Source organism: Lolium perenne, chromosome 7, assembly GCF_019359855.2.
Source record: "Lolium perenne isolate Kyuss_39 chromosome 7, Kyuss_2.0, whole genome shotgun sequence".
Taxonomy (NCBI): Eukaryota; Viridiplantae; Streptophyta; class Magnoliopsida; order Poales; family Poaceae; genus Lolium; species Lolium perenne.
This window is the reverse complement of record NC_067250.2, coordinates 58,361,858-58,385,130: the sequence shown is the minus strand read 5'-3', so window position 1 is coordinate 58,385,130 and position 23,273 is coordinate 58,361,858. Positions and strand designations below refer to the sequence as shown.

Below are 23,273 nucleotides of genomic sequence, written 5' to 3'. Positions count from 1 at the left end.
ACTATCTCTTCGCCGAACTAGTGCACCTATACATCTGACAAGTGTATTAGGTGTGTTGGGGACACAAGAGACTTCTTGTATCATAATTGCAGGGTTGCTTGAGAGGGATATCTTTGACCTCTACCTCCCTGAGTTCGATAAACCTTGGGTGATTCACATAAGGGAAACTTGCTGCTGTTCTACAAACCTCTGCTCTTGGAGGCCCAACACTGTCTACAAGAATAGAAGCGTGCGTAGACATCAATGGCCTAAGAGCATCTCCAGCCGCGTCCCCCAAAGCGTCCCCCAAACCGCGCCGGATTGAGCATTTGGGGGACGTGTTTTGTTCGTGCCGCCTTTGGGGGACGTCGCTCCCCAGCCGCGTCCCCCAAACGCCTCCCCCAAACATTTAAAATACATTTTTTGAGATAGAACCATTTATCAAATATAGCATATGAATAAAAATGTTTGCGAGGATTGTTTTCAAATTAAATTACAACAAACAAGTAAACAAATATAATAAATATGGCTAGATGCTAGATCAAGGTGCCACGGTATTTCCTTTGATCCTCCACAAATGCTCAACGAGATCAGCATGAAGTTGTTCATGAACATTGCTGTCACGGATCTCTGCGTGCATGGCGAGAAAATTAGCAAAATCTGCAGGCAACTCATGATCAACCTCCGCAAGAGGGCCTTCACACTCATAGGGACCAACATGTGACCTAGCATGATTCTTGCGGTCATCCTCGATGATCATGTTGTGCATGATCACACAAGCCTGCATCACCTCCCACATTTGGTCGTGAGACCAGCTTAGAGCAGGGTACCGGACAATGGCAAATTGTGCTTGAAGCACACCAAATGCCCGCTCGACATCCTTCCTGCAAGCCTCCTGTCGCGTAGCAAAGTGGAAATTCTTCAGACCTGATGGATTCGAGATTGTTTTGACAAAAGTGGCCCATTTTGGATATATACCATCGGTTAGATAATAACCTTTGGTATATTCGTGGCCACTGATCTCATAGTTGCATGGTGGAGCATGCCCTTCCACTAGTCTGCTGAACACCGGAGACTGCTGCAACACGTTGATGTCATTGTCTGATCCCGCCATGCCAAAGAAAGAATGCCAAATCCACAGGTCATAATCTGCCACAGCTTCAAGCACCACACTGCAATATCCATGACGCCCTTTGTATATACCTTGCCAAGCAAACGGGCAGTTCTTCCATGCCCAGTGCATGCAATCGATGCTTCCAAGCATTCCAGGGAATCCTCTGGCAGCATTTTGTGCCATGATCCTTGCAGTCTCTTCCTCAGTTGGCCCTCTCAAATAGTATTTGCCAAACTTTCCCATCACAGCTCGGCAAAACTTGTACATGCACTCAATGGCAGTAGACTCACTCATGCGAAGGTAGTCGTCCTGTGTATCGGCAGGTGCTCCGTATGCAAGCATCCTCATGGCGGCAGTGCACTTCTGAATGGACGAGAACCCGACAACGCCTACAGCGTCGAGCTTGAGCTTGAAGTAGGGGTCGAACTCTTGAACGCCATGGAGGATATTCATGAACAGCCCCTTGCTCATCCTGTACCGGCGCCGAAAATTGTCGGCGTGTGTTGCATCATCGGCGAAGTAGTCGTTGTGCAGCATGGCATGCCCCTCCATCCTCTGCCGGGGCTTCGACTTCCTTCTTCCCGGTCTTGATCCTCCGCAGCGCGGCCTCTTCCTCTTCTCCGCCTCAACGTCAACCATGTCCTGGAGGGACGCGATGATCGGCTTGCTCATCCTCCAGCAGCAGGACAAGCATCTCATCGTCGCTGTCCATGGCTAAAGCAAAATCAATGGTTAAAATTGCGCCGAGGCAGATGACGCAACAAACAGCGGCCAATCGCGCCTACCTGGCAAGTCGTCGAGCACCTTCTGTGCGCGGAGGTGGGGCGGATTTGACGGCGCGTTCTGGGATGCGCTGGCGAAGCGGCGGCGGCGGCACGACCCGTGGGAGCCCCAGCCGCGACAACGGTGCCGACTCTCAGCAGAGATCAGACGCCCAACCGGCCGGGAAATCCAGCGGCGGCGGTGGGGTGGGAGGCGCGGGAACGAAGGAGCGACGAGAAAAGAGGCGCGAACCAACAGTTTATGCAAATAGTCGCCGGCATGTGGGAGCCCGCCTCTCTTTTCGATGTGTCCGGCGTCCCCGGTGCGTCCCCTGTGGGACGGGAACTGGCTCGGGGCGCCGGACAAAAATGAGCTTTAGGGGACGCGGCTGGAAAGGTTTTTTGGTCCAGCGCGCCCCAAATCCCTTTGGATGTTGCTACACAGTGCCCTAGCACCGGTTAATCTTAGGGAGTGCCCCACCCAAAAATAGAAATAGATTAGTCCGGACATCCCTCACAGTCTAAAAGTAGAAAGTTCTAATCCCACATATCTTCTTTCCGTTTGGGATGGTCGCTGCACAAAAAACATGGGATCTGCAAAATCAGAGCATCTCATTTCGCGGCTCCGTTGAGAAAAATTACAAAGGAGAATCGTGCAAAATAAATACATCTGTCTCAAATTCAATTCACGCCAAAAAAACGCATGTGTCATCTGCTACTTTTCTGCCTCAAGTTTAGAACAAGTATTGGCATGTAAAAAATTGAAGTTTAACTACACAAAATTACATCCTAGAAAATCCGCAGTGTTTTTTATTCCAATCGAGAATGTAAAAAATTAGCAGCAGATGTAGAAAAAATAAAGAAATTACATCCAGAAATATGGGGACCTATTATTATACATCCAGATCTTAGGGGAAACTATTATTTCAAGATCGTGGATGTAAAAAGTAGTCGAAAAATAAATCCAGCATCAAAAAATTGCAACCAGAACTGGAAAAAACATATTTTTTGTTACATGATTTGATGTTTCTAGATATAGAACTAGGGGAGCCAGGGGAAGAGGACTGGATCCGTTGGTAGGCCCGGCAGCGGTCGGTGGGGCGAGGCTCTTTCCGGCGGCGTTGCCCGGCGGCGCGCTAGAACATGTGAGAGAGCACGATGGGGGCAAGGTCCTTCCCGGCAGCGTGCCATGGCGACGAGGCCTTCAACTCGTGGTGGAGATGAGCGTTAGCCGCGCCACCCTTAGCCTCGAGAGCGCGGAGGACCTGCACTTCCGCCTCGCCCCACACCCCCGAGCCGCCACCAACTCCATGGCCGCCGCCCCTTTGCCATGGGAGCGCGAGAGCCCTTGGATTCCAACCTCCCCAACCACCATGACCGACGCCCTTCGCCTCCGGAGCGCGATGTTGTTCGATCCGCACCACCACGCCTCTCGTCTCTCCTTTGCTGGCGTCGGGATCCTCTCGATGGGGCCTAGTTGTGGAGGAGTAGTTTGTGGGGAGGGGATAAGAAAGGAGTGGCCGAGAGACCAAGGGAAAGGGAGATTCATGACGAAATGCCTGTTAGCATCTGTCCTGTTATTCCTCGAGCCAGCCGTACGATGGCCATCCAATGATAGGGAGAGGGGAGCACTCTGGAAGACAACATGGTGCCCTGGCATCTAATAGAAATTGAAAATCTCTTTGGGGGACGCGGCTAGAGATGCTCTAAGGGCATCTCCAGCGGCGCGACGCATTTCGGACGTCCGAAATGTCCGTTTGCGTCGCGCGGCGGACGCGAGAGTGACCGTTTTTGTCCGCGCGTCCGTTTGCACCTTGGGGTGGCTCCAGCGGCGCGACGCATTTCCGCGTTTGCATGAAATATGAAGTTTCGAAAAAACAAAATAATATTCAACGAAGTCATAGTTATTACATTTAAATTTTAAAAAGTCTGCATGCAAATAAGATAGTACTCCTCTAGGCATGATCTGCATGGCCAGCCAATGTCCATTGATGCTCAATCAGATCCGTTTGCAGCTGTTTGGAGACGTTCTCGTCAGTGACTTCTACATTCCTATGTAGATAGTCCTGCCAAGCTGAAGCTCCAGGAAGTGGCGCAACCAGCTCACCTTGGAAATCCCATTGGTTCTCATTGCGGCCATCAGGACGCTCGTTCTCAACGATCATGTTGTGCATGATCACGCAGCATGTCATCACCTCATGCATGGTCTTCAACGACCATGTTCTTGCCGGGTGACGAACAATTGCCCACCGAGCTTGGAGCACACCAAACCCGCGCTCCACATCTTTCCTGCAAGCCTCTTGCATCTTCGCAAACCTTCTCGTCTTCTCGGAGTTTGGATTACAGACAGTCTTCACCAATGTGGCCCAGTCAGGGTAGATGCCATCAGCAAGATACTATGGCTTGTCATATGCATTTCCATTGATCTCATAGCTCACCCGGGGAGCTTTGCCTTGCATGAGCCGGTTGAAAACCGGTGATCGGTGCAACACATTGATGTCATTGTTGGAACCGGCCATGCCAAAGAATGAATGCCAAATCCATAAATCTTGAGATATGACAGCTTCAATAATGACAGTTCTTCCTTCCTCATGCCCGATGTACGCACCCTGCCATCCAAATGGACAGTTTTTCCACTGCCAGTGCATGCAATCTATGCTGCCAATCATTCCTGGGAAGCCTCTAGACTCGTTGATAGACAGGAGGCGCCTTGTATCCTCAAGATTTGGCTCCCTACAGTACTCTCCGAACACGGCAATCACGGCTCGGCAAAACCTGTACATGGCCTCAAGACAGGTGCTCTCACCCATTCGAAGATACTCATCGAATATATCCGCAGGCATTCCATATGAGAGCATGCGAATAGCCGCGGAGCATTTTTGGTAGGAGGTGAAGCCTAACGCACCTGTTACATCGCGCCTACATTGAAAGTAGGGGTCGTAGTTTCTGACGCCCCGTAGAATGACCAAGAACAGGTCCCTTGACATCCTGTATCGGCGCCGGAAATATTTTTCCGGGAAGATCGGATTGGTGAGGTGGAAGCAGTCCTTGTGGAGGCGGGCCTGCCCTTCCACTCTGTTGCGCGGCAGGTTTTTGGAGCGCCCCTTCACATAGCCCCGGTGCTGCGGCCCCGGCTCGTGGATCATGGAGGCCGCAGTAGTTGCCAATGTCTGCGTCGACTCATCGGACTCCTCATCGGAAGAGGAGTCGACGACCTCCGCGCGGAACTTGTCCAACATCTGCCACATGTCCATCTGCGTGGGTACAAACTGCGGATCAATGGCCGCGCACAATAGCGGCGAAAACACGAGTAGAAACCTACCGGCGCAATTGACCGAATAGGTCGTGGGCGGCGCGGAAGGGCGGCGCAACCGGGAGCGTTTCGCCCGAAAACAGCCGGCAGGTACGCGGCGGAGCACGCTGCTTCTCTCCCGCGCGGCAAGAACGGAGCCGACGCCGACTACTGCGGCGCTACGGCGGTACGGCGGCGCTAGGGGTGGGGGTGGTGCCGTCGCACTAGGGCAGGAAAGAAGGGGGAACAAGAAGCAAATCGAAGCGGTCGATTTCGCTGTCCCTGACATGCGGGACCGGGTAAGAAATGGAGGACGCTCGGAGCGACCGCCGAGCGTCCGCCGCGACGCAAACCTGACGCATATTTGGGCCAGGTTTGCATCGCGGCGGACGGCCCGGTCGCGTAGCGCCGCTGGAGATGCCCTAAGAGCATCTCCACTCGTCTCCCCCAGAAGCCCCCCACGACAACTTTTTTTCATCTGGACGGCGAAAAACGGCCCAGTCAGGCCCCCGGTTCCTCGTTTTGGTCCGGATTTGAGCCTATTCGTCCGGACTCCCCATGCCATCCTCGGTTTCCCGGGGGTCTCCCGGGGACTCCGGATGGAGCAAAACCAACCGCGCACGCCCACGTGTCTCCTCTTTTGTCCGGATTCCCCGGGCCATCCTCTTTTTCCCCGAGAAACGCCGCTTGGGGAGCACACGACTGGAAATATACTGCCCCCAGGCCAAATTTTCGTCCAAGCCGGACGAAAATTTCGCCGAATTTAGGCGTGATGATTGGACGAAAATTTCGCCGGATTTAAGCGTGAAGCGTGCCAACGAGTGGGGATGGTCTAAGGCCATTGTGAAGGGACGACAGCCAAGCGAAACAACCCCGAACGTACCGACCTCGCGTGCCGCTCGTGCGTCCTCTCTCTCCTCTTGTCCTGCTCCTGCGTCGCGTCGCGTCACGTCTCGGTGTCTCGTCGCCGCCTGCTCCGTATTTACACCACCGAGCGGCTAGCAGCTACAGCTTCCGAGACACCGCTCTGACCCACACAGGTCCGTCACATTCGAGAAGATGAACGCGCCGCCGCGCCCACCCTCGCCGGCGGCGACACCCCTGCAGTCCTGCGCCGCCACCACGTCGTCAGGTCCATCTAGCTACCTACCTTATTGCTTCCCCGTTCAATGCGACTCAACATCTGCTCGTATAATACATAGGTGTCGATGTGGTCGCCAACGCGCCGAAGGAAGAAACGCGGGGCCGACTGCTCCTCCACGCCGCCATTGACGGGAACCTCGACCTCCTCGCCAGTACGTTCCCTATGCCTTCACCAGTCGGCATTCGCCCCCTTCGTATCTACTACTCTGTGTACATTCATTCAGGGCTGGCCTTGGTTTCAGGGATGGCGGTGGACTTGGAGGCGACGACGCGGCGCGGCGGGCCCGGCGTCTGGTCGACGTGCGGCCCCCAGGCGCTGCGCCTGGCCGCGGCCAACGGCAGGACGGTTGTCTGCCGGTACCTCGTCGAGCACCTTGCCGTCCCCGTCGACGCACCCTCCTCCTCCGGCGAGACGCCTCTGCTCCTGGCGGCCACGTCCGGGCACACCGCGACGGCCGCCTACCTCCTGGAGCGCGGCGCCGACCCGCGCACCGCGGAGAGCGACGGCGAGACCCCGCTCCACTGGGCCGCCTACAACGGTACGAACCACGACGCGGCGTGCCGGCGTGCGTCGTGCGCGGTTATAGATCATTTGACGCCGTTGTCCGTCTGCCCGTTCGTGCAGGGGATCGCGAGCTGGCGATGCTGCTCCTGTCGAGAGGCGCCGACGTGGGCGCGGCCAATCCCAGGGGCACGGCGCTGCACGTCGCCGCGGCGCAGGCGCACCCGGCCGTCGTCGCCCTCCTGTTGAGCCACGGTGCCGATGTATGTCCCTGCGGCCGTTCCTGCACATTCATATTTGGAACTGTCATTGTGTGCCCATTCGATGAATACTCCCCCTGACCAGTTTGCAACCTTGCATTTGCAGCCGAACAAGGTTGCAAATCGCGTCTTCACGCCGTTGGTCTCCTCGCTTCTCGGCGGCTCTTTGGAATGCATGAAGCTGCTCATTCAGGTGCAAACATTGTTAGTGTTCTGAGATTTAATTTGTCATACAGTGAATTCTTCATTGCACGGATGTCCGGACGAGTTAGCGTAGTGAACTTGTACTAGTTTGTTGCCCCGCCAAAAGCTCACACCTTAAGGCATGCTTGGATTGTCGGCATTCCATAGCATTCCGCGGGAATCGTTCCAAACGGGGCGCAAACATCAGTCGCAATGCTAAAAATTATATCAACTTTTAACTAGGCTGGTGCTGACGTCAATGCCGGGGGACTCCATGGAGCAAAAGCAACCCCTCTGTTGTTAGCATGCAGCCGCCGCGGCAACATCCCATTTATCAACTGCTTATTGGAGGCTGGAGCAGACCCAAATTTTACTGATGAAGTGAGCATACACTGTTACTGCCTCCCTCTTTTCTTGCAATATTTGATCTTCTCTTTGTGTTGAAATACATAACATATTCATAGTTTATCGCACAGTTTGTGTTGTTGTTTTGAAATCGAAATGCTTAACCTCTAATGGTTCTCTAGTATAACTCATGGCTGCTCTAATTTATTGCAGCTTGGTAGGTTACCTATAGAAATCGCCGCGGTTCATGCTGAACAGGAAGTTGCTGAACTTCTGTTTCCTGTAACTCGCTGTCGACCGGCTCCAACCATACTAGACTGGAGTATCGGTGGGATAGTGAGACATGTAAACTCTGATGCTTACAAGGAGTGGGTACGCCATCAGCTTTTTTTCAGTAGATCAACCATTGTCTGCACTCAATTATAAGATTTTTTTGTTTAGGAGAGAAAAGCCTCTCATAAGAGGAAAGAAGAACTGAAACTGCAAGGAAACTCAGCCTTCAAAATCAAGGACTACGACGCGGCCATTCTTTATTACAGCATGGTAACTCCGATTTCTTTCTATGGGCAAGTTCGAGTGCAAATGCTTTTAGTTCTGCTGTTATGCCTTCACAATGAACGAGGAAACATTTGCTTCTACTTTCCAGCTGGAACTGTCATGTTGAAATTGGTTAGGCATGTCCTCACATGATGTATCCCGGATTTTGTTCTCCATTCGCAGGCGATGAGATTTGATGATGGCACAGATGCCAGCTTATATTCAAACAGGAGCATCTTTTGGCTCCGCCTTGGCATGGGCGATGAAGCACTGTCGGACGCTTGTGCCTGCATCAGGATGCGGCCTGACTTGGCCAAAGGCTACTTCCGCCAAGGAATGGCCTTGTGTTTTCTTCAGGTTATCATCATGACACTGCTCGTTCTACTCCTTGCTGCCGTGAACTAGCTTGAAATCCATCTTTGAAAACACGCCACCAGTGTTACTTATCACCAATTGGCGTGTCGGCTTGATCTGGTTCCCCTCACCGCCGCCTGACAAAGTGTCACGCTTGTGCTAGGATTATGCTGGCGCTTCCGACGCACTTCTCAGGGCTTTGAAGCTTGATCCGAAGGACACCACGATCACCGAAGCCATCCGGTAATCTAGTATACTTTGCACTCTTGCATAGTTACCTACCATCTCGCAAACAGATGTTATGTCACCGTCCTTCAGCATGATGTGGTATGTTCTAACTTCTGCAGGGATGTCTCGGTACGCGCCGCGAAGCATGTTTCGCCTTCACCGTCTTAAGGAAGGGATGCACAGCAGTACTCAGGTTATGGGGCTAAGCATTTTGTGTTAGAACAGTGGACCGCGTAGGAGTTTTTTTGTGGAAGCACCAGTTATTAAGGGCAGGCGAAAGCAGTGGCAGCCAGTGGATTGCAAATGCCGCCTGTTGGGTGGGCTGGTTTCTTTTGCTTCCGTTGGCAGTTATCAATGAATGTAGTAAGCATATCCTAGATCCTAGCTATTACCTCCGTTCCGAAATGCAGTAGCTTTCCGAAACATACTACATTTCGGAACACAGGTAGTATATGCTATAAGTTTCACGTATCCCATGCCAGGTCATTTGTCATGTTCAGTTGAAGTTGGCACATCGGTAAGAACTAAGCACAATTGGCCGAAGGAACCTACAAACATGATGCATGGAAGACCAATGTTAACATTGGTTTCTGCTTCGGTACACCCTCCTCCAACATTACATGAAACGGTGTGTTCATGCCTTCATGGGAGGGCATTTACCTCTGGTTAGATGATGACCGTATATTTATAGGCGAGGAACACCTTGATAGTAGGTTACAATAGAATTTCTTACAAGTTAGTACGGGACGGAAGTACTTGTGTGAATTCATACTGGAGCTTAGCAGAGCTGTAAGTTACTACATCTACAACACAGGTTACATGTGTGTGTATACATACACATTTTAAAAAATATGAAGTGTCACAGTTTAGCATGGTACGTTACACAGCAAAGAAAATAGTGGGCACATAACGAGAATTATAAATTCTATTCTTTCGCATAGCATAGCATAGCATAGTTACCAAGATAGAAGCTCGAGTGTTATCTCATCCGCCACTCATTTTTCTTGCCAATGAAGTCCAGCCCACGGCCACTTGCATGTAAACCCAATCATACATGTGGTCCGAAAATAAGAAAAACATAACTCTCCATTTCCTTTTGAATAAAAAGCCACAGAAGACAATCCATAGCCCTACCACAAATCCTATGCACATGCTGAGGTAAAGGGAAACCACATCGTGCATGCCTTCATGTTCTTCAGGGGCGAGTGGAGTCATATCAGTTCCTGAGCAATTTCTTCTGAGAGATGGACCACATAAACCAGGATTGCCAATGTAAATAGACGCTTGATCATCTAGAGTTCTTAATTGATTACCAGATGGTATAGTTCCTGTCAGATTGTTATATGACAAGTTCAATCGGGTCAATGCTGATAGAGCTGATAAACCCCCAGGAATTTCTCCGCGGAGCCGATTGTGTGAGAGGTCAAAAGATTCCAATTCACGTAGCTCACCAATACTTTGGGGAATTATGTCACTCAGACTATTCCCGGACAAGTTTAAGTTCTTCAATGCAACCAGCATGCCAATTTCTTGAGGAATCTGCCCTGTTAAACTGTTGCAAGACAAATCAATTGATACCATGTATATGATTCCTCTGGTATACTCAAGCTGCTGACCTTTTATGCCCACAAGTACACTATCAGTATAAGCAGTAGTTTTCTCGAACATAGTGCTGATTCCAAAATTGACAACTTGGGAAAGGGAACCACTATTATTGGGAGTAAGAGTCATAGCTGTGAGATTCCCAATTGATTGTGGTATGTTCCCTGACATGTTATTCATTGCAATGTCTAAATATTGAAGCGCCTTCATTCTAGTTAGTTGATCAGGGATGCCACCAGAGAACTTGTTTGAACGCAACTGCAAAAGTGCCAACTGTGGTAACTTTGATTGAATCCATGTTGGCAAACTCCCAGAAAATCTATTGTATGCCAGATCAAGAAATTTCAGCTCTCTACAACTCTGAAGAAAAATAGGGAATGCTCCAGAAAATCTGTTGCTGTTCAAATTAAGGAGGGTAATATTTGAGGTTTCAAATTCTTGAGGGCAATTGGGCAATGTACCACTCAGCTGGTTTTTTGACAGATCCAGAAACATCAATTGTTGCAACTGAAGCAAGGAGCATGGAATAGTTCCAGACAAGGAATTGCTGAAGAGGATGCCAACTTGTAGCATTGATTTTCCAATCACTGATGGGAGTGTGCCTGATAGATTGTTTCTAGACAGATCCAAGGATGTTAGGCTCGGTGGAAATGTTGGAATCGGGCCAACAAGCTGGTTAGAACTGATATCCAAAACCTCCAGCTGGCCACCAATCGGAAAATGTTGCTCAGTAATTGTACCATATAAGTTGTTAGAGCTTAGCCACAAGCCTCTCAACTTTATGAGTTCCCGTATACCAACTGGTATCTCTCCGGAAAGCTTATTGTTTCTGAGCATAACCCATGTCAAGCTGCTAAATTGGAGGAGACGACTTGGTAAGGACCCTGTCAAATTGTTGTTGTCCAAAGACAACATCTCCAATTTATCTGATGGCAATCGATCCAATAGCTCCGCTACGTCCATGTTGATGAAGTTATCTATTAAGCTGAGCCCCTTTAAGTTCTTCACTTTCTTGAAGGTCAACGGAAACGTGTCAGTGCCAGTGATGTGGTTTCCATCGAGATACAAGTATTCAAGGGAGGTCAAGTTCCCTACCGCGTCCGGGATAGAACTATGGAAACCGCAGTGCATCATCGATAGAAATTGGAGGCTAGGTAGATGCAGATTCCAAACAAAATTGATGGCACTAAAAGATTGGTTGAAGGGGTTCCGACTCATGGAGATGGATTCAAGCGATGTGAGGTTGGAATGTGCTGGGGGAGGCATTGTGTTCCGTAGCCCACAAAAACCGAGGAGCTGGAGCTTCCATAGACGCGACACCCATGCCAGATCAGGCGAGATGAGCTGATATGTTTGTGGCACAGTTAAATCATTATTGTCGGTGATCTGGAGGTTTTCACCGTGAAGATAGTCCCCACTCTCAAAACAATACCTTCAACAAGGTCATTACCAGGCACAACCAGTTAAGGCCAGACCTTGGGTTTTCACCCTGAAAGGTAGGACTCTGAACTTCACCTGTGTTGTCGCCCCCACTATCATATCACTGTTGTGAAGCCCGAAACACCAAGCAAGTCCCTCAACAGCGCGGAGACTTGAACCTCCCTTAGCTAGTCCTCCCCTCCGGCTTTCATGAAATTCTCTTCTTCCGACTTTCATCATGGATCCATAGTCACTTGATGTCAACACAGAAAAAGAGCTTCGCGCCGCTCCCTCCAGAACCAATAGGTCGGAATAAAAGCATGGGTGCGCACGACCAAATACCACCGATCCAGCAAACTTTAGGCAAAAGCACTGTTACATTCGCCGGCGGGGCCTTCCGGAACTCAACACTCCGGCCAGATCACGAGTCCAGGCCTCCGGTAGGTCCTCCTCTTCATGCAAGAGAGGCCCTAGGACCGCCGCCTTTATTCAGGTCGGACCCCCACGTCGGCGACCATCCTGGGCTGGCCACTCCAACCCTCCACCGGCGACGCCATCGCCGGCTTCCAAGCTCCTCCATCTCGCCGCCGGAACGCGGTGATAGATCAAAAGATCCACCACCACCAACCGCAGGCCGATCCTCTCCGGCGAAGAAGAGGGTCACCTCCACCGTCGAACCCAAGGCTGCTGCCCCAGGCGTCCTCGTACCGCGGGAGAAGCCCAAGATCATCGCCCCTCACCGGCGAGAGGCGGAGGGAAAGGCGCTCTCCGCCTCCACCAGCCACCACCGTCGGCATGCCGTCGATGGGAGGCGGGGAGGCCGCAGCCCGCAGCTGGATCGACCCCGGGAGGGCCGCCGCCGCCCCTCCATCCTCGTCCGACCGCCGCCGCCCCGGGAGGCGGAAGGGCCACCGCCGCGTGAGAGACTCCTTGGCCGCCGTTCCCGACGCGTGACGAGGAGAAGCCCCCGCCGCCGCCACGCCCCGAGATCTTTGCCCCGGCGGCGGCGGCGGGAGGGTTGGGAGGCGGGAGGCGGTAGGTTAGGGTTGGGGGTTGGGAGGCGGGAGGCGCCTCGCATGAAGAGAGAGGCTTCCAATTTCCTTGGTGTGCAGTTTGGATGTCTCTTTCCCTTCACCAACTTTTGGAAAGGAACAATTTGTCATGGTAGACTACTTTAAATAACATTGACTTGCTAACACCAGGACAAACTGGGCGGCTTATCAGTTGATTAGTAGCTGACTTCTTATCCAAGTTGGCTTGAGGTAGAGAAAATTATCAGTGTCAGAGTTGATGAACAAAGGCCCTAGATCTTTCTTTCCAAGGCACGTCGTAGATGATTTTTCACCGAGGTTAAGACTGAGCGAGCTCTTGCAGATTTGTTTCCAACTGCATCATTTTTTTTTACAAGCGATCCAGCAGGGATCGATTTTCATTATCCATTGATAACGAAAACAGAGTCAGAGATCTTTAACATATATACAACTCCGCGCCATGGAGAGAGGGGCGGAGCTACACCCCGGGCAACCAGGGCCATGGCCCGGGGCGCAGCAATTTTACCGTCGTACTACCTATATAGATTTTCGATTTGGCCCTGGATTGGCCCATCTTCGCTAGCCCACGGAGCTAACGCAATGGAAAATAGCAGAGCATCGCAGAACCGCAGGACACGCGCGCCGGCCCTAGTGCGCAGGCTCTCCGGATAGCCGAACCTTGTTCCAGCCATCGCCTCGTCCTTCTTTGCCGACCCCTCGAACTCTGATCGGCTGTTTTTGCTGCCGCTCCTGCTCCGCTGTGCCTGGCCGGCTGGCCGCCTCCTGCCCTCCTCCACGTAATCGCCGGTGGCGCCGCTCGATGGTGTGGTGACGACGTCTGTTGTACGCTTTTGCTACTCGTTGTACAACCTTCACTCAATCACTCAATTTGAGTAGGTAAGACTCGTCTCAGTCATCTGCAGCTCCCCTTCTCAACTACGTAATTGACTAGTTTTGATCATCCACTGTCTCTCAACTGAATTGATCAATCGACTGTCAAGAAATCAACAACTGATTTCTGTACTATCTTTCTATATCCCTCATATTACTTTTCTTTTAGTCTTTTGCGATGTTGTATGTACTTTTTGGATGGTTAACAATTCAGTTGGAATTATATGTTCCTTTTTTGACATTTGTAACAAAATTTAATTTGCTATGACATGAGCTTTTTTAGAGTTATTTTTCCGTGCTTAGTTTTTGGCCCTGGGCTTGCTCCAATCCTGGCTCCGCCACTGATGGAGACTGAAAGCAAAAGCTATCCAAAAGCAGAAACTTAGCAGGGAAGGGGGCACTGCAAAGCTATTGCTAGTGTTCGGCGGAGAGCAGGTAGAAGTTCTATTACAACAACCAATGGGATATGTACCGAAGCTAAAACGACAGTTTTTCACCGGCCAGATCATAAGGATCCGCTGCATTTTCATCAAAACGAAGCAGCTATGTCATAACAAACTTTCACGCGCCCTTTGGGATTGTCATTTGTACTCTTCAAAATATGGTTCAATCCTGGCCATGTCATTTCGTTAATACCATACGAGCCAGCAATTGAATGGTAAACGCTTTACACCTCAGTCACTAATGATTGGCAAGATATTCAATTTGTAACAACTTATTTCCACATTTTGTAGCATATGTCATATCATCTGACCTCCGTATGAATGCGCAAGGAGCAACGACTTGGACCAAAGCATCTCGATTTTCTTCGATTAGAGTAGCATCTTGTCCCAAATTTCATAGTCTCTCCAGTCCATAACAAGTGTCGATGTACAAAACTTCTAAGCTACCAGCCAAAAACGATACAAAACTATCCTCAGGAGAGCTTCATCTTGTTATATTGTGATCCAAATTCGTCGTCGGTAGGCTTGGACCGAAGCATAGCGGAGCCTGAAGTTAGCCCATACGTCGTGCCCTGCAAGGACGGCTGCGAAGGGGGGTGCGGGGGCGGCAGGCCCCGCGGTACGGATCGTTGCCACCGCCTATATATACATCTTGTAAGCCGCCGGTTAGGGTTTATCAGATTATAAGATAACCCACGTGGTTTTTTCCCCTTCTGTGTTGGAAGAGATTTTCCACGTTAAATCTCGTGTCTCCGCTACGTTTTCTTTTATCGTTCTTCGTTATTTGTTTATTGCTTGTATAACAACTGTTGCAACTGAAACAAGGAGCATGGAATAGTTCCAGAAAAGGAATTGCTGAAGAGGATGACAACTTGTAGCATTGATTTTCCAATCACTGATGGAAGTGTGCCTGATAGATTGTTTCTAGACAGATCCAAGGATGTTAGGCTCGGTGGAAATGTTGGAATCGGGCCAACAAGCTGGTTAAAACTGATATCCAAAACCTCCAGCTGGCCAGCAAACGGGAAGTGCTGCTCAGTGATTGTACCATGTAAGTTGTTAGAGCTTAGCCATAAGCCTCTCAACTTTATGAGTTCCCGTATACCAAGTGGTATCTCTCCGGAAAGCTTATTGTTTCTGAGCATAACCCGTGTCAAGCTCCTAAATTGCCCTAGACGACTTGGTAAGGACCATGTCAAATTGTTGTTGTCCAAAGACAACATCTCCAATTCATCTGATGGCAACCGATCCAGCATCTTCCCTACGTCCATGTTGATGAAGTTCTCTGTTAAGCTGAGCCCCTTTAGGTTCTTCACTTTCTTGAAGGTCAACGGAAATGCGTCAATGCCAGTGATGTGGTTTCCATCGAGATACAAGTATTCAAGGGAGGTCAAGTTCCCTACTGCGTCCGGGATAGAACTATGGAAACCGCAGTGCATCATCGATAGCGCTTGGAGGCTAGGCAGAGGCAGATTCCAAACAAAATTGATGGCACTAAAAGATTGGTTGAAGGGGTTCCGACTCATGGAGATGGATTCAAGCGATATGAGGTTGGAATGTGCTGGGGGAGGCATCGTGTTCCGTAGCCCACAAAAGCTTAAATAAAGGTCTTTTAGAGAGGGCAGCATGCTGAGAGAATGAGCCCAGTCGACGGCAGCACTGAGATCCACCCCAGCCAAACCGAGGAGCTGGAGCTTCCATAGACGCGACACCCATGCGAGATCAGGCGAGATGAGCTGATATGTTTGTGGCACAGTTAAATCATTATTGTCGGTGATATGGAGGTTGACTAGGTTCGAGAGGTTCCCAAGGTGGGGAGGAATCTGACCGCCGAAATTGGAGTCAGAAAGGACGAGATTCGTGAGGCTGCGTAGGTCGCCGATGAACTTTGGGATGGGTTTGCCACCAAAGTCATTCTCCGAGAGGTCCAGCCAGTCGAGATGCTGTAAAGTGAGCAAGGATGGGCGAATCTCACCTCCTATGAGCTCCGGACTGTTCCATGGGGTCCTGACTTGGAGTGTCACGACGTTGCCGGTCCCGTTGCTGCATTCGACGCCCTTCCACTGGCAGCAGTCCGCCCCTTGCCACGACGAGAGGAAGTTGCCGGGGTCGGTGAGGCCGGCCTTGAAGTCGAGGAGCGCGTCCCACTCACGGGGGATGCAGAGGGTGCTCGCCGGCGCTGGTGCCGATGAACTCCGGTGGAAGAGAAGTAACATGTCGCTAGTTTTCTTTTCCTTTTTTTTGGTTGTATGCATCCGTAGTGCCATTAGGGTGGTGCGTTGTTGCAGAGGCTGGGTGTAATTGGTATCTCTCGATATTAATATATTCCCTTTATCGAAAAAAAAGGATCATGGCAATTCTGGGGAGCGACGTCGGCTCGGCCATCCTCTTTGTGGTTTGGTACGTCTAGTAGGTGTGGCCTCTAATCTGCTTCTCGCGCTATCATATGCTGAACTACTTCGCTGATCTGCTTCCGGCGGCCGGTGGAAGTAGTTCAGCATATGATAGCACGAGAAGTCGTCCACGCGTCAACGGCCATGCATGAACAATGATTGATTTGTTAAGATGAAGCTTCCAGTTCGCTTACTGGGCAGTTTCGATGTCTCTATCCGTTCGCCAAACTTTTGGAAAAAGAACACTTTGTCATGGTGGACTACTTTAAATAACACTAGCAAAAAAAAAAAGAACCATGAAGAGGATTAAAAGTTGAAGCCTCTGGGAGTGGTGTTTTGGCACATGGGATCGTATGATCCCTTTATTTTGAAATACATCTTAGATATATTTTGAAATATTAAAAAATTTGCACATACTTCTTCACGTGCTACACATCTACAAAGTTGTTTCATGAAAATTCGACTTATCTTGTGACGTGTGTAAAAAAACAAAATTCGGTGCTAAAAATAGGACTTGTCACAACATAAATTTTCTCCTTTTTATATAGACCACAAAAAATATCAGTTTTTCTCGAAACTTGACGAACTCCCATATATTGTGGATATGTACATGTAGAAATTATTATCAAAAAAATTCGACACTTCAAAATATATTTTCTTGGTAGAGGGAGCATACGCACCCGGAGCCAAATTGAATTTCTGGAAGCTTCTTAACTTAAATATTTGGAGAAACATCGGGAAATAGTATACTGCAAGTTTCATAAAACATATGATAAAATTCTACCACGAAAGGGGCAATTGTGCTTACTTTGGAAAATCGCCTCCCTCACCTCCTTATAGATTGATGAAAGGGGTAGCAGTGAGACTTTCGTTTCCCAATATGGAAAACCTTAGTTATATCATCCCTGTAGATTTTGTCACTAGGATATGTGAAACCATCGTCATCATCAAAGCTGTTTTTAGCAAAGCAAGGGACAAATTATAGATGGTTTTGTCACTTGAAGGATCTTTTTTTTGTCACTTGAAGGATCTAGAAATATCAAGTACCGAAGTAGACAATCATGCATGGATCAAAATATATTTGTCCTATTTCAAAGATTTTCTTGACAAGATGGAACCATGCCAGTCAGAGACGCTGGAGCCTGGAGGTGATCGACTGGTCGTACTGTACCCTGATGACATGTTGTTTCATTAATCCGACTGCGCTTTAATCTGCTCTCATCACAGGGCAGCCTGAAGCCGATGCAAGAGGAGCAGGAGCAGAAGCAGAAGCAGAAGCAGAAGCAGAAGCAGGCGCACTCAAGAAGCTCGCCAGGAAGTTGCCACGCTCGTAGAAGTACTCTGCCTTCTCCACCTTCGAGTCCTCATCAACCTATCATCACATTGTTTGCTCAGTGTCTACTCTGTTTTTGTAAAGAGACCCTAGCTGTGCAGCACATCTCAGACTTCATATATTAAAGCAGCCAAACTTACATGGAAGATGCAGACTCCAAAGAACTCGACGCGCTGGCCGTGAGGAGGGTGGTCTTTGAACGGGCCCTCCATGTACCCCCAGTGCCTGAACTTAAAGGCGATCCTCGGCGGCCCGCTGTAGACATCCAGCACTTCGATGGCGAAGCCTCGGGGAAACGCCGTGAGGAACGTTGACATGCCTGACTCGGCGGACTCCTTCTCTGGGTCGTAGATGCGGTGCTCCGGTGGCAGGGTGGTCGCCAGGAACGCGTTGTAGCCGCCAATGGCCGAAATCTCATTCCGTGTCAGGGGCTTCATACCTGTAAATTGTCAATTCGTTTACGTTGCACGGATAACTTATGGGGCATCGATCGACTGCCGATTGTGTGGAAGTGTGGTGTGGTGAGGACTCACCGTTGGTGCTTGCGCTGAATCCATGGGAGTGAACGCTCTTCTGGTCCTCAGGGCGCACCTTGTGGACCATCTCCATCTCCCAGGTCTTGAGCAAGCGCTGGACCTTCTCCTCCAGAGACCCCTCTGGCCATTCCTGATCCAGCGAATCATGAAGATGATTATTTGTGCGGACAGAAGATCTTTTTGTTCAGTGTACGACCGACACCGTTCATCATCAACATGGCAGGATATGAATACTCACTCCATTTCATATTAAGGGACGCAGTTTTTTCTCTTTCAAAATGAGCCCCGTCGTATCTAGACAAATTCTGACTTGTGCCAGCTATCTTGGAAAAGAGGCATTATATGATGCATCCGTGGGTCAGCTGTTTAGTAGAGTACCTTGGTCCTCTCTTCCTCGAAGAGCTTGTTGACCACATCGTAGTTGGGAGGGGCTCCAAGCCTCCACACGGTGCTCTTCTCGCCCTCGCCATGCATGAACGATCGGTACTTGTCGCTTTCAGCAGACGCCATAGCTAGCTGCTTGGTTCAAGGTGCAATTTGGTGCCGTTTCGAAGCTGCAAGGTGAGCAAATGGTTAACTCTTTACTTATAGGAGAAAATTGTCTGAGGAGGAGAAGTGCATCCTTGCAAACGTCAAAAGTCACTGCCTCGAAAAACAAAATTGTCAGTTAGTATATGGTATCCACTAATTGAACTCCATCCATTTGTTCACACACTAGCTAGGCTGCTACTCGCTCTCTCCCTCTCAAAATGCTCAATACTCGGAACCAAATGCACAATCATACAAGCAGTTGTCTGAGAGCTCAAGGCGTTATGTTGGATGCTTGTTTCTGTGGCTAGATCCCCTCTGTCACGCTAGCCATGTCTTTTCCTACCGCAGGTTTCGATAATAGTGGCTCCTGGCGTGACGTGCCTGGCAGGGAACCTCCAGCCCTCAGACAAAAACGTACTGTAGGTTCGTGGTAGGTGTGGTGGATTTGTGGTTGTGGCCTCAGACAAAAACGTATTGTAGGTTCGTGGTAGGTGTGGTGGATTTGTGGTTGTTTTTAGCAGTGCCATGTTGACAGTTGTAACATGTTTATTTCCTTTGTTTTAGTTTTATTGTCATCCATAAACTAAATATGTGGACATGGTTTCTATCGTGGCCATGTAAAACACTTCATTTGGTTGATTAGTGAGCTCTACACTTACACAATAAATCTATCAGTGGCAATGCTCCAGTCGTACTATCTATTGTATTCCATGATGGCATGTCTCATTGTTTCCATCCACAACACATCAGTTTGCTGTTAACACGACAATACCTCATGACCTGCTAGTGCTAATCGAATGAACACAAATTATTAAATTGTTGTAACTTGTTTGAGTAGTTTCACTAAAGCATACAATTATTTGTAGTAGTTTGGTATTCTGCTCAACATGTGAGATTTTAATCATTTAACACCCATATAATTTTGCAAGGGACCATCTAAGCATGGCCATCAATGACAGATAAGGTAACTGCAAATAGAGCGCTAGCACCACATTAGAGATGTAAGATTTACAGTGGTACAGATCAAAAAATACACGTTATCAACATTGGAATTCCAACAAATTTTGAGATATATTCCAGTTCCTCAGACAGATATACAGAAGACAAAAGTATGACTCAAAAATAAGCAGCAACCATCCTCCAGCATGAGTTGCATGACAGTTCCTTCTGCAAACAACCGCAATGAGAGTGGCATGAAAATGCTAGAACTTCTATTCAGATAAGAGCTTCAAAAGATAGTGGACAGAAAGAAATTTTGGAGTTTAGATAACATAATTAAATAAAGGCAAATACGATATACTTGATGGTTAGCATCGATATGCATCTTTATTTTTGTACACAAGGATTTATAAAGGATCATAGCATCATGCATGGGATAACTAAATTTCTTATGATTGATCAAGAGAACAAGCAATCTCATAACTGCAACAAAGAGCTATAATTACCTAAAACTGAAAATATTGATATTCAGTGTAAGAAATAATTTTGACCCGTCAGAGAGGAGAGCTTAACAAAATGTAGGGCACCCTAGCAATTTTTGTTAAAACATGCACCTTGTAGTTTGCCAAAAGCCTACCAACACAGTGCCCTTGCAGTTCATCATGGAACAATAATGTACCGAAAATACATACATCAGTTCTCAATTTAATAGGACCGTACCTAGCCTATGTTGCTCAAATACTTACCACATCCTGAATGAACAATTTAACGGTATAAAGGAACAGAAATCAACGTGGTACCAACCTGAAGTGTTACATAAGTAAATAAACTGAGCCGATTTTCAGTTTACAAAACTAAATCATGTACTCTATGGCATCCGTATTCCAGCATATCACATAGCCTAGCTGGCTAGCTGTCTCAGTGCCTCTTGTGATATCGATATTCGATATTTATTTAAAAAGGCAAGAATGTGGTGCAGCTCTACTTGTGCCAACTTTCTCTTAAATGTATTGCATGACTGAGTTCTAAAGTTAGGAAAAGGTGGCAATGAACATTTTTGGGTTGCCACGCTGATCTTGGGTGCAGGGACCTAGACACCATATTCACATTTTACATTTAAACGCAAAGGAGGGCAGATGTTAAAAAGGACATTTTGATTAGCAGGTTGACATACTGCAGACTAATTATGCTTCTTCCACTCGTTTAAGAACCTGAAAAATAGTGGATGTGGACTCACTACATATGAGGATCTTTCAGATAGTTGGTGAAAAGATACAAAGTTGTCTTTGGATCTTACCTTATGGTGACTGGGCTACATTCAGGGGATAAGGTTTTTCACAACCTTTGTCCTGGCATCACATCACATGACCTGAATAAAGAAGACTTGTGAGAACCAATGTATGTACTATAACAAGTGTCTCCAGTCCATAACAAGTGTCGCTGTACAAAACTTCTAAGCTACCAGCCAGCAAGCAGCAACGATACAAAACTATCCTCAGGAGAGCTTGATCTTCACCACTACTGCAAAATTTCACCAAACTTAGGGAATACTCTGCTTAGTTACAGTACAAACAACCGAGGCAGCTTGCAAGTAGCCAGGCCCGGGCCCACAGGAGTGCGGGCTGTGCGGCCGCACAGGGCCATAATTTTGAGGGCCCCATATTCTGGTATAGGCCTATATGTGTGTATGGAGCAGGAAAAAAATCAGACTTGCTTTTGCCTGGCCATGCTCGCTCGTAAACGAAAAAAGGCCAGCTTTGTTGGGCCTCATGCGACCGAAGCAGGCAGGCAGGCACATGCAGCCATCGATACGGGGAGACGCAGCGACGGGAGACGGGAGACGGGACACGAGGCGACGAGCGGACGAGGCGTCATCGCGTCAGTTCATATTCTCGGAAGACGCCTACGCCCAGAGTCGCCCAGTTCGATCGCTTCAAATCTTCAATCCTGCAAAGTGCAAAGTGCTGCTACTAGGTGCGTGGATTCTCATTCTCTCATCCCTGAATTAATCCTGATTATCCCTGCAAAGTGCTGCTACGGTGCTGCCCTAGCCCCATCTCTATCATCTAATTAATTGAATTGTACTGTTCATCTTTTTTTTTGTAAATTGTCAGGCTCAGACGCCATGGGGAAGCATCAATCCGGTCATAAAAAGTGTCAAAAAAAAGAAAAGGAAGAAGAGTTAATTCAATCTCAAAGAGGGGCCATGGACATATTTGTTAAAAGGAAGTCAGAAGTATCTTCGGATAATCAGTCGGTTGATCCTTCTAACCTTGCACTTGCTATGATTCTTTTCAGCCTGATATATTTGATCCAAGATATTGGGATTCTCTTGATTCTAAACAAATTGACATTTTAGCACAGAAGGGTCCAAGAAGAGACTCATCAATTAAGAAGGGTCCTAAAGATAGATACTCCAGAAGGTTTTCTGCACTATTCTATACTAGAGATCTATCAAATGGAGAGCAATGTGATAGAGATTGGCTTGTCTATTCTAATAATCTCGATAAAGTCTTCTGCTTTGGATGTAAAATATTTACAAAAGGGCATCGAAAAGGTCAGTTGGCAAATGAGGGTTGTAATGATTGGACACATCTCAGCACAAGACTAAAAGAGCATGAGAAAAGTGTGGATCATGTTTTGAATATGACCAGATGGTACGAGTTTCGTACTAGATTGGAAACACATCAAACTATTGATAAAGCTGCTCAGCGACAACTTGAGAAAGAAAAGGACCACTGGAGACAGGTTTTGTTCAGAATTGTTTGTGTTGTGAAATTTCTCGCCAAGCATAATCTAGCCTTTCGTGGTAGTAACGGAAAATTGTATGAAGATAGCAATGGTAATTTCCTGGGTTTGATAGAGATGTTGGCTGAATTTGACCTTGTTACTCAGGAGCATGTTCGTCGTATTACAAATGAAGAAACTCATGCGCATTATCTTGATCATAAGATTCAGAATGAGTTGCTACACTTGCTTGCTTCTTCTATCAGGTATGAAATCATTAAGAAAATAAAGAGTTCAAAGTATTTCTCTGTCATACTTGATTGTACCCCTGATGCAAGTCACCAAGAGCAAATGTCTTTAATTATAAGATATGTGGATACATCTTCAAAGCATGTTTGCATAGAAGAATCCTTTCTAGGATTTTTAGATGTAAATGATACGACTGGGCAAGGACTATTTGATGTGCTAGAGAATGAACTAAAGCTTCTTGATCTTGATATAAATGATGTGCGAGGGCAAGGTTATGATAATGGGTCAAATATGAAAGGAAAAAATCAAGGGGTACAACGGAAACTTTTGAATGTAAATCCTAGAGCTTTCTATTCTGCTTGTGGTTGCCATAGCCTTAACTTGACACTTTGTGATATGGCCAAGACACGTGGTAGAGCTAAAGACTTCTTTGGAATCATCCAACGCATCTATACAATTTTTTGCTAATTCTACGAAGAAA

At 48.2% G+C, this 23,273-nt stretch overlaps 3 protein-coding genes across 5 annotated transcripts; 1 reads left to right on the top strand and 2 right to left on the bottom strand.

The window, feature by feature from the left end:
• Positions 1-6,089: 6,089 nt before the first annotated feature.
• On the top strand, positions 6,090-9,226 carry LOC127317388 (uncharacterized). 3 transcript variants are annotated; one of them, XM_051347950.2, is made up of 11 exons: positions 6,090-6,278; positions 6,349-6,441; positions 6,532-6,828; positions 6,915-7,054; positions 7,158-7,244; positions 7,478-7,615; positions 7,793-7,924; positions 8,021-8,122; positions 8,300-8,473; positions 8,634-8,713; positions 8,789-9,226. In XM_051347950.2, the coding sequence occupies exons 1-11, from the start codon at positions 6,206-6,208 to the stop codon at positions 8,916-8,918; spliced, it is 1,446 nt and encodes a 481-aa protein (XP_051203910.1). In that variant the 5' UTR covers positions 6,090-6,205; the 3' UTR covers positions 8,919-9,226. The 3 variants fall into 3 exon arrangements, with proteins under 3 accessions (XP_051203910.1, XP_051203908.1, XP_051203911.1); XM_051347948.2 differs by having other exon boundaries at positions 6,093-6,278; positions 7,793-7,951; XM_051347951.2 differs by having other exon boundaries at positions 6,095-6,278; positions 7,793-7,951; positions 8,818-9,226.
• Positions 9,227-9,562: 336 nt separating this feature from the next.
• Positions 9,563-11,851, bottom strand: LOC127317387 (uncharacterized). The gene has a single exon (XM_051347947.2). The coding sequence runs from the start codon at positions 11,564-11,566 to the stop codon at positions 9,683-9,685; it is 1,884 nt and encodes a 627-aa protein (XP_051203907.2). The 5' UTR covers positions 11,567-11,851; the 3' UTR covers positions 9,563-9,682.
• Positions 11,852-17,543: 5,692 nt separating this feature from the next.
• On the bottom strand, positions 17,544-19,206 carry LOC127317390 (pathogen-related protein). Its single transcript, XM_051347952.2, has 4 exons — positions 18,725-19,206; positions 18,344-18,476; positions 17,951-18,249; positions 17,544-17,849 (listed from the first exon to the last, which is right to left on the bottom strand). Exons 1-4 carry the CDS (start codon positions 18,854-18,856, stop codon positions 17,685-17,687), a joined length of 729 nt encoding a protein of 242 aa, XP_051203912.1. The 5' UTR covers positions 18,857-19,206; the 3' UTR covers positions 17,544-17,684.
• Between the last annotated feature and the right edge of the window lie 4,067 nt (positions 19,207-23,273).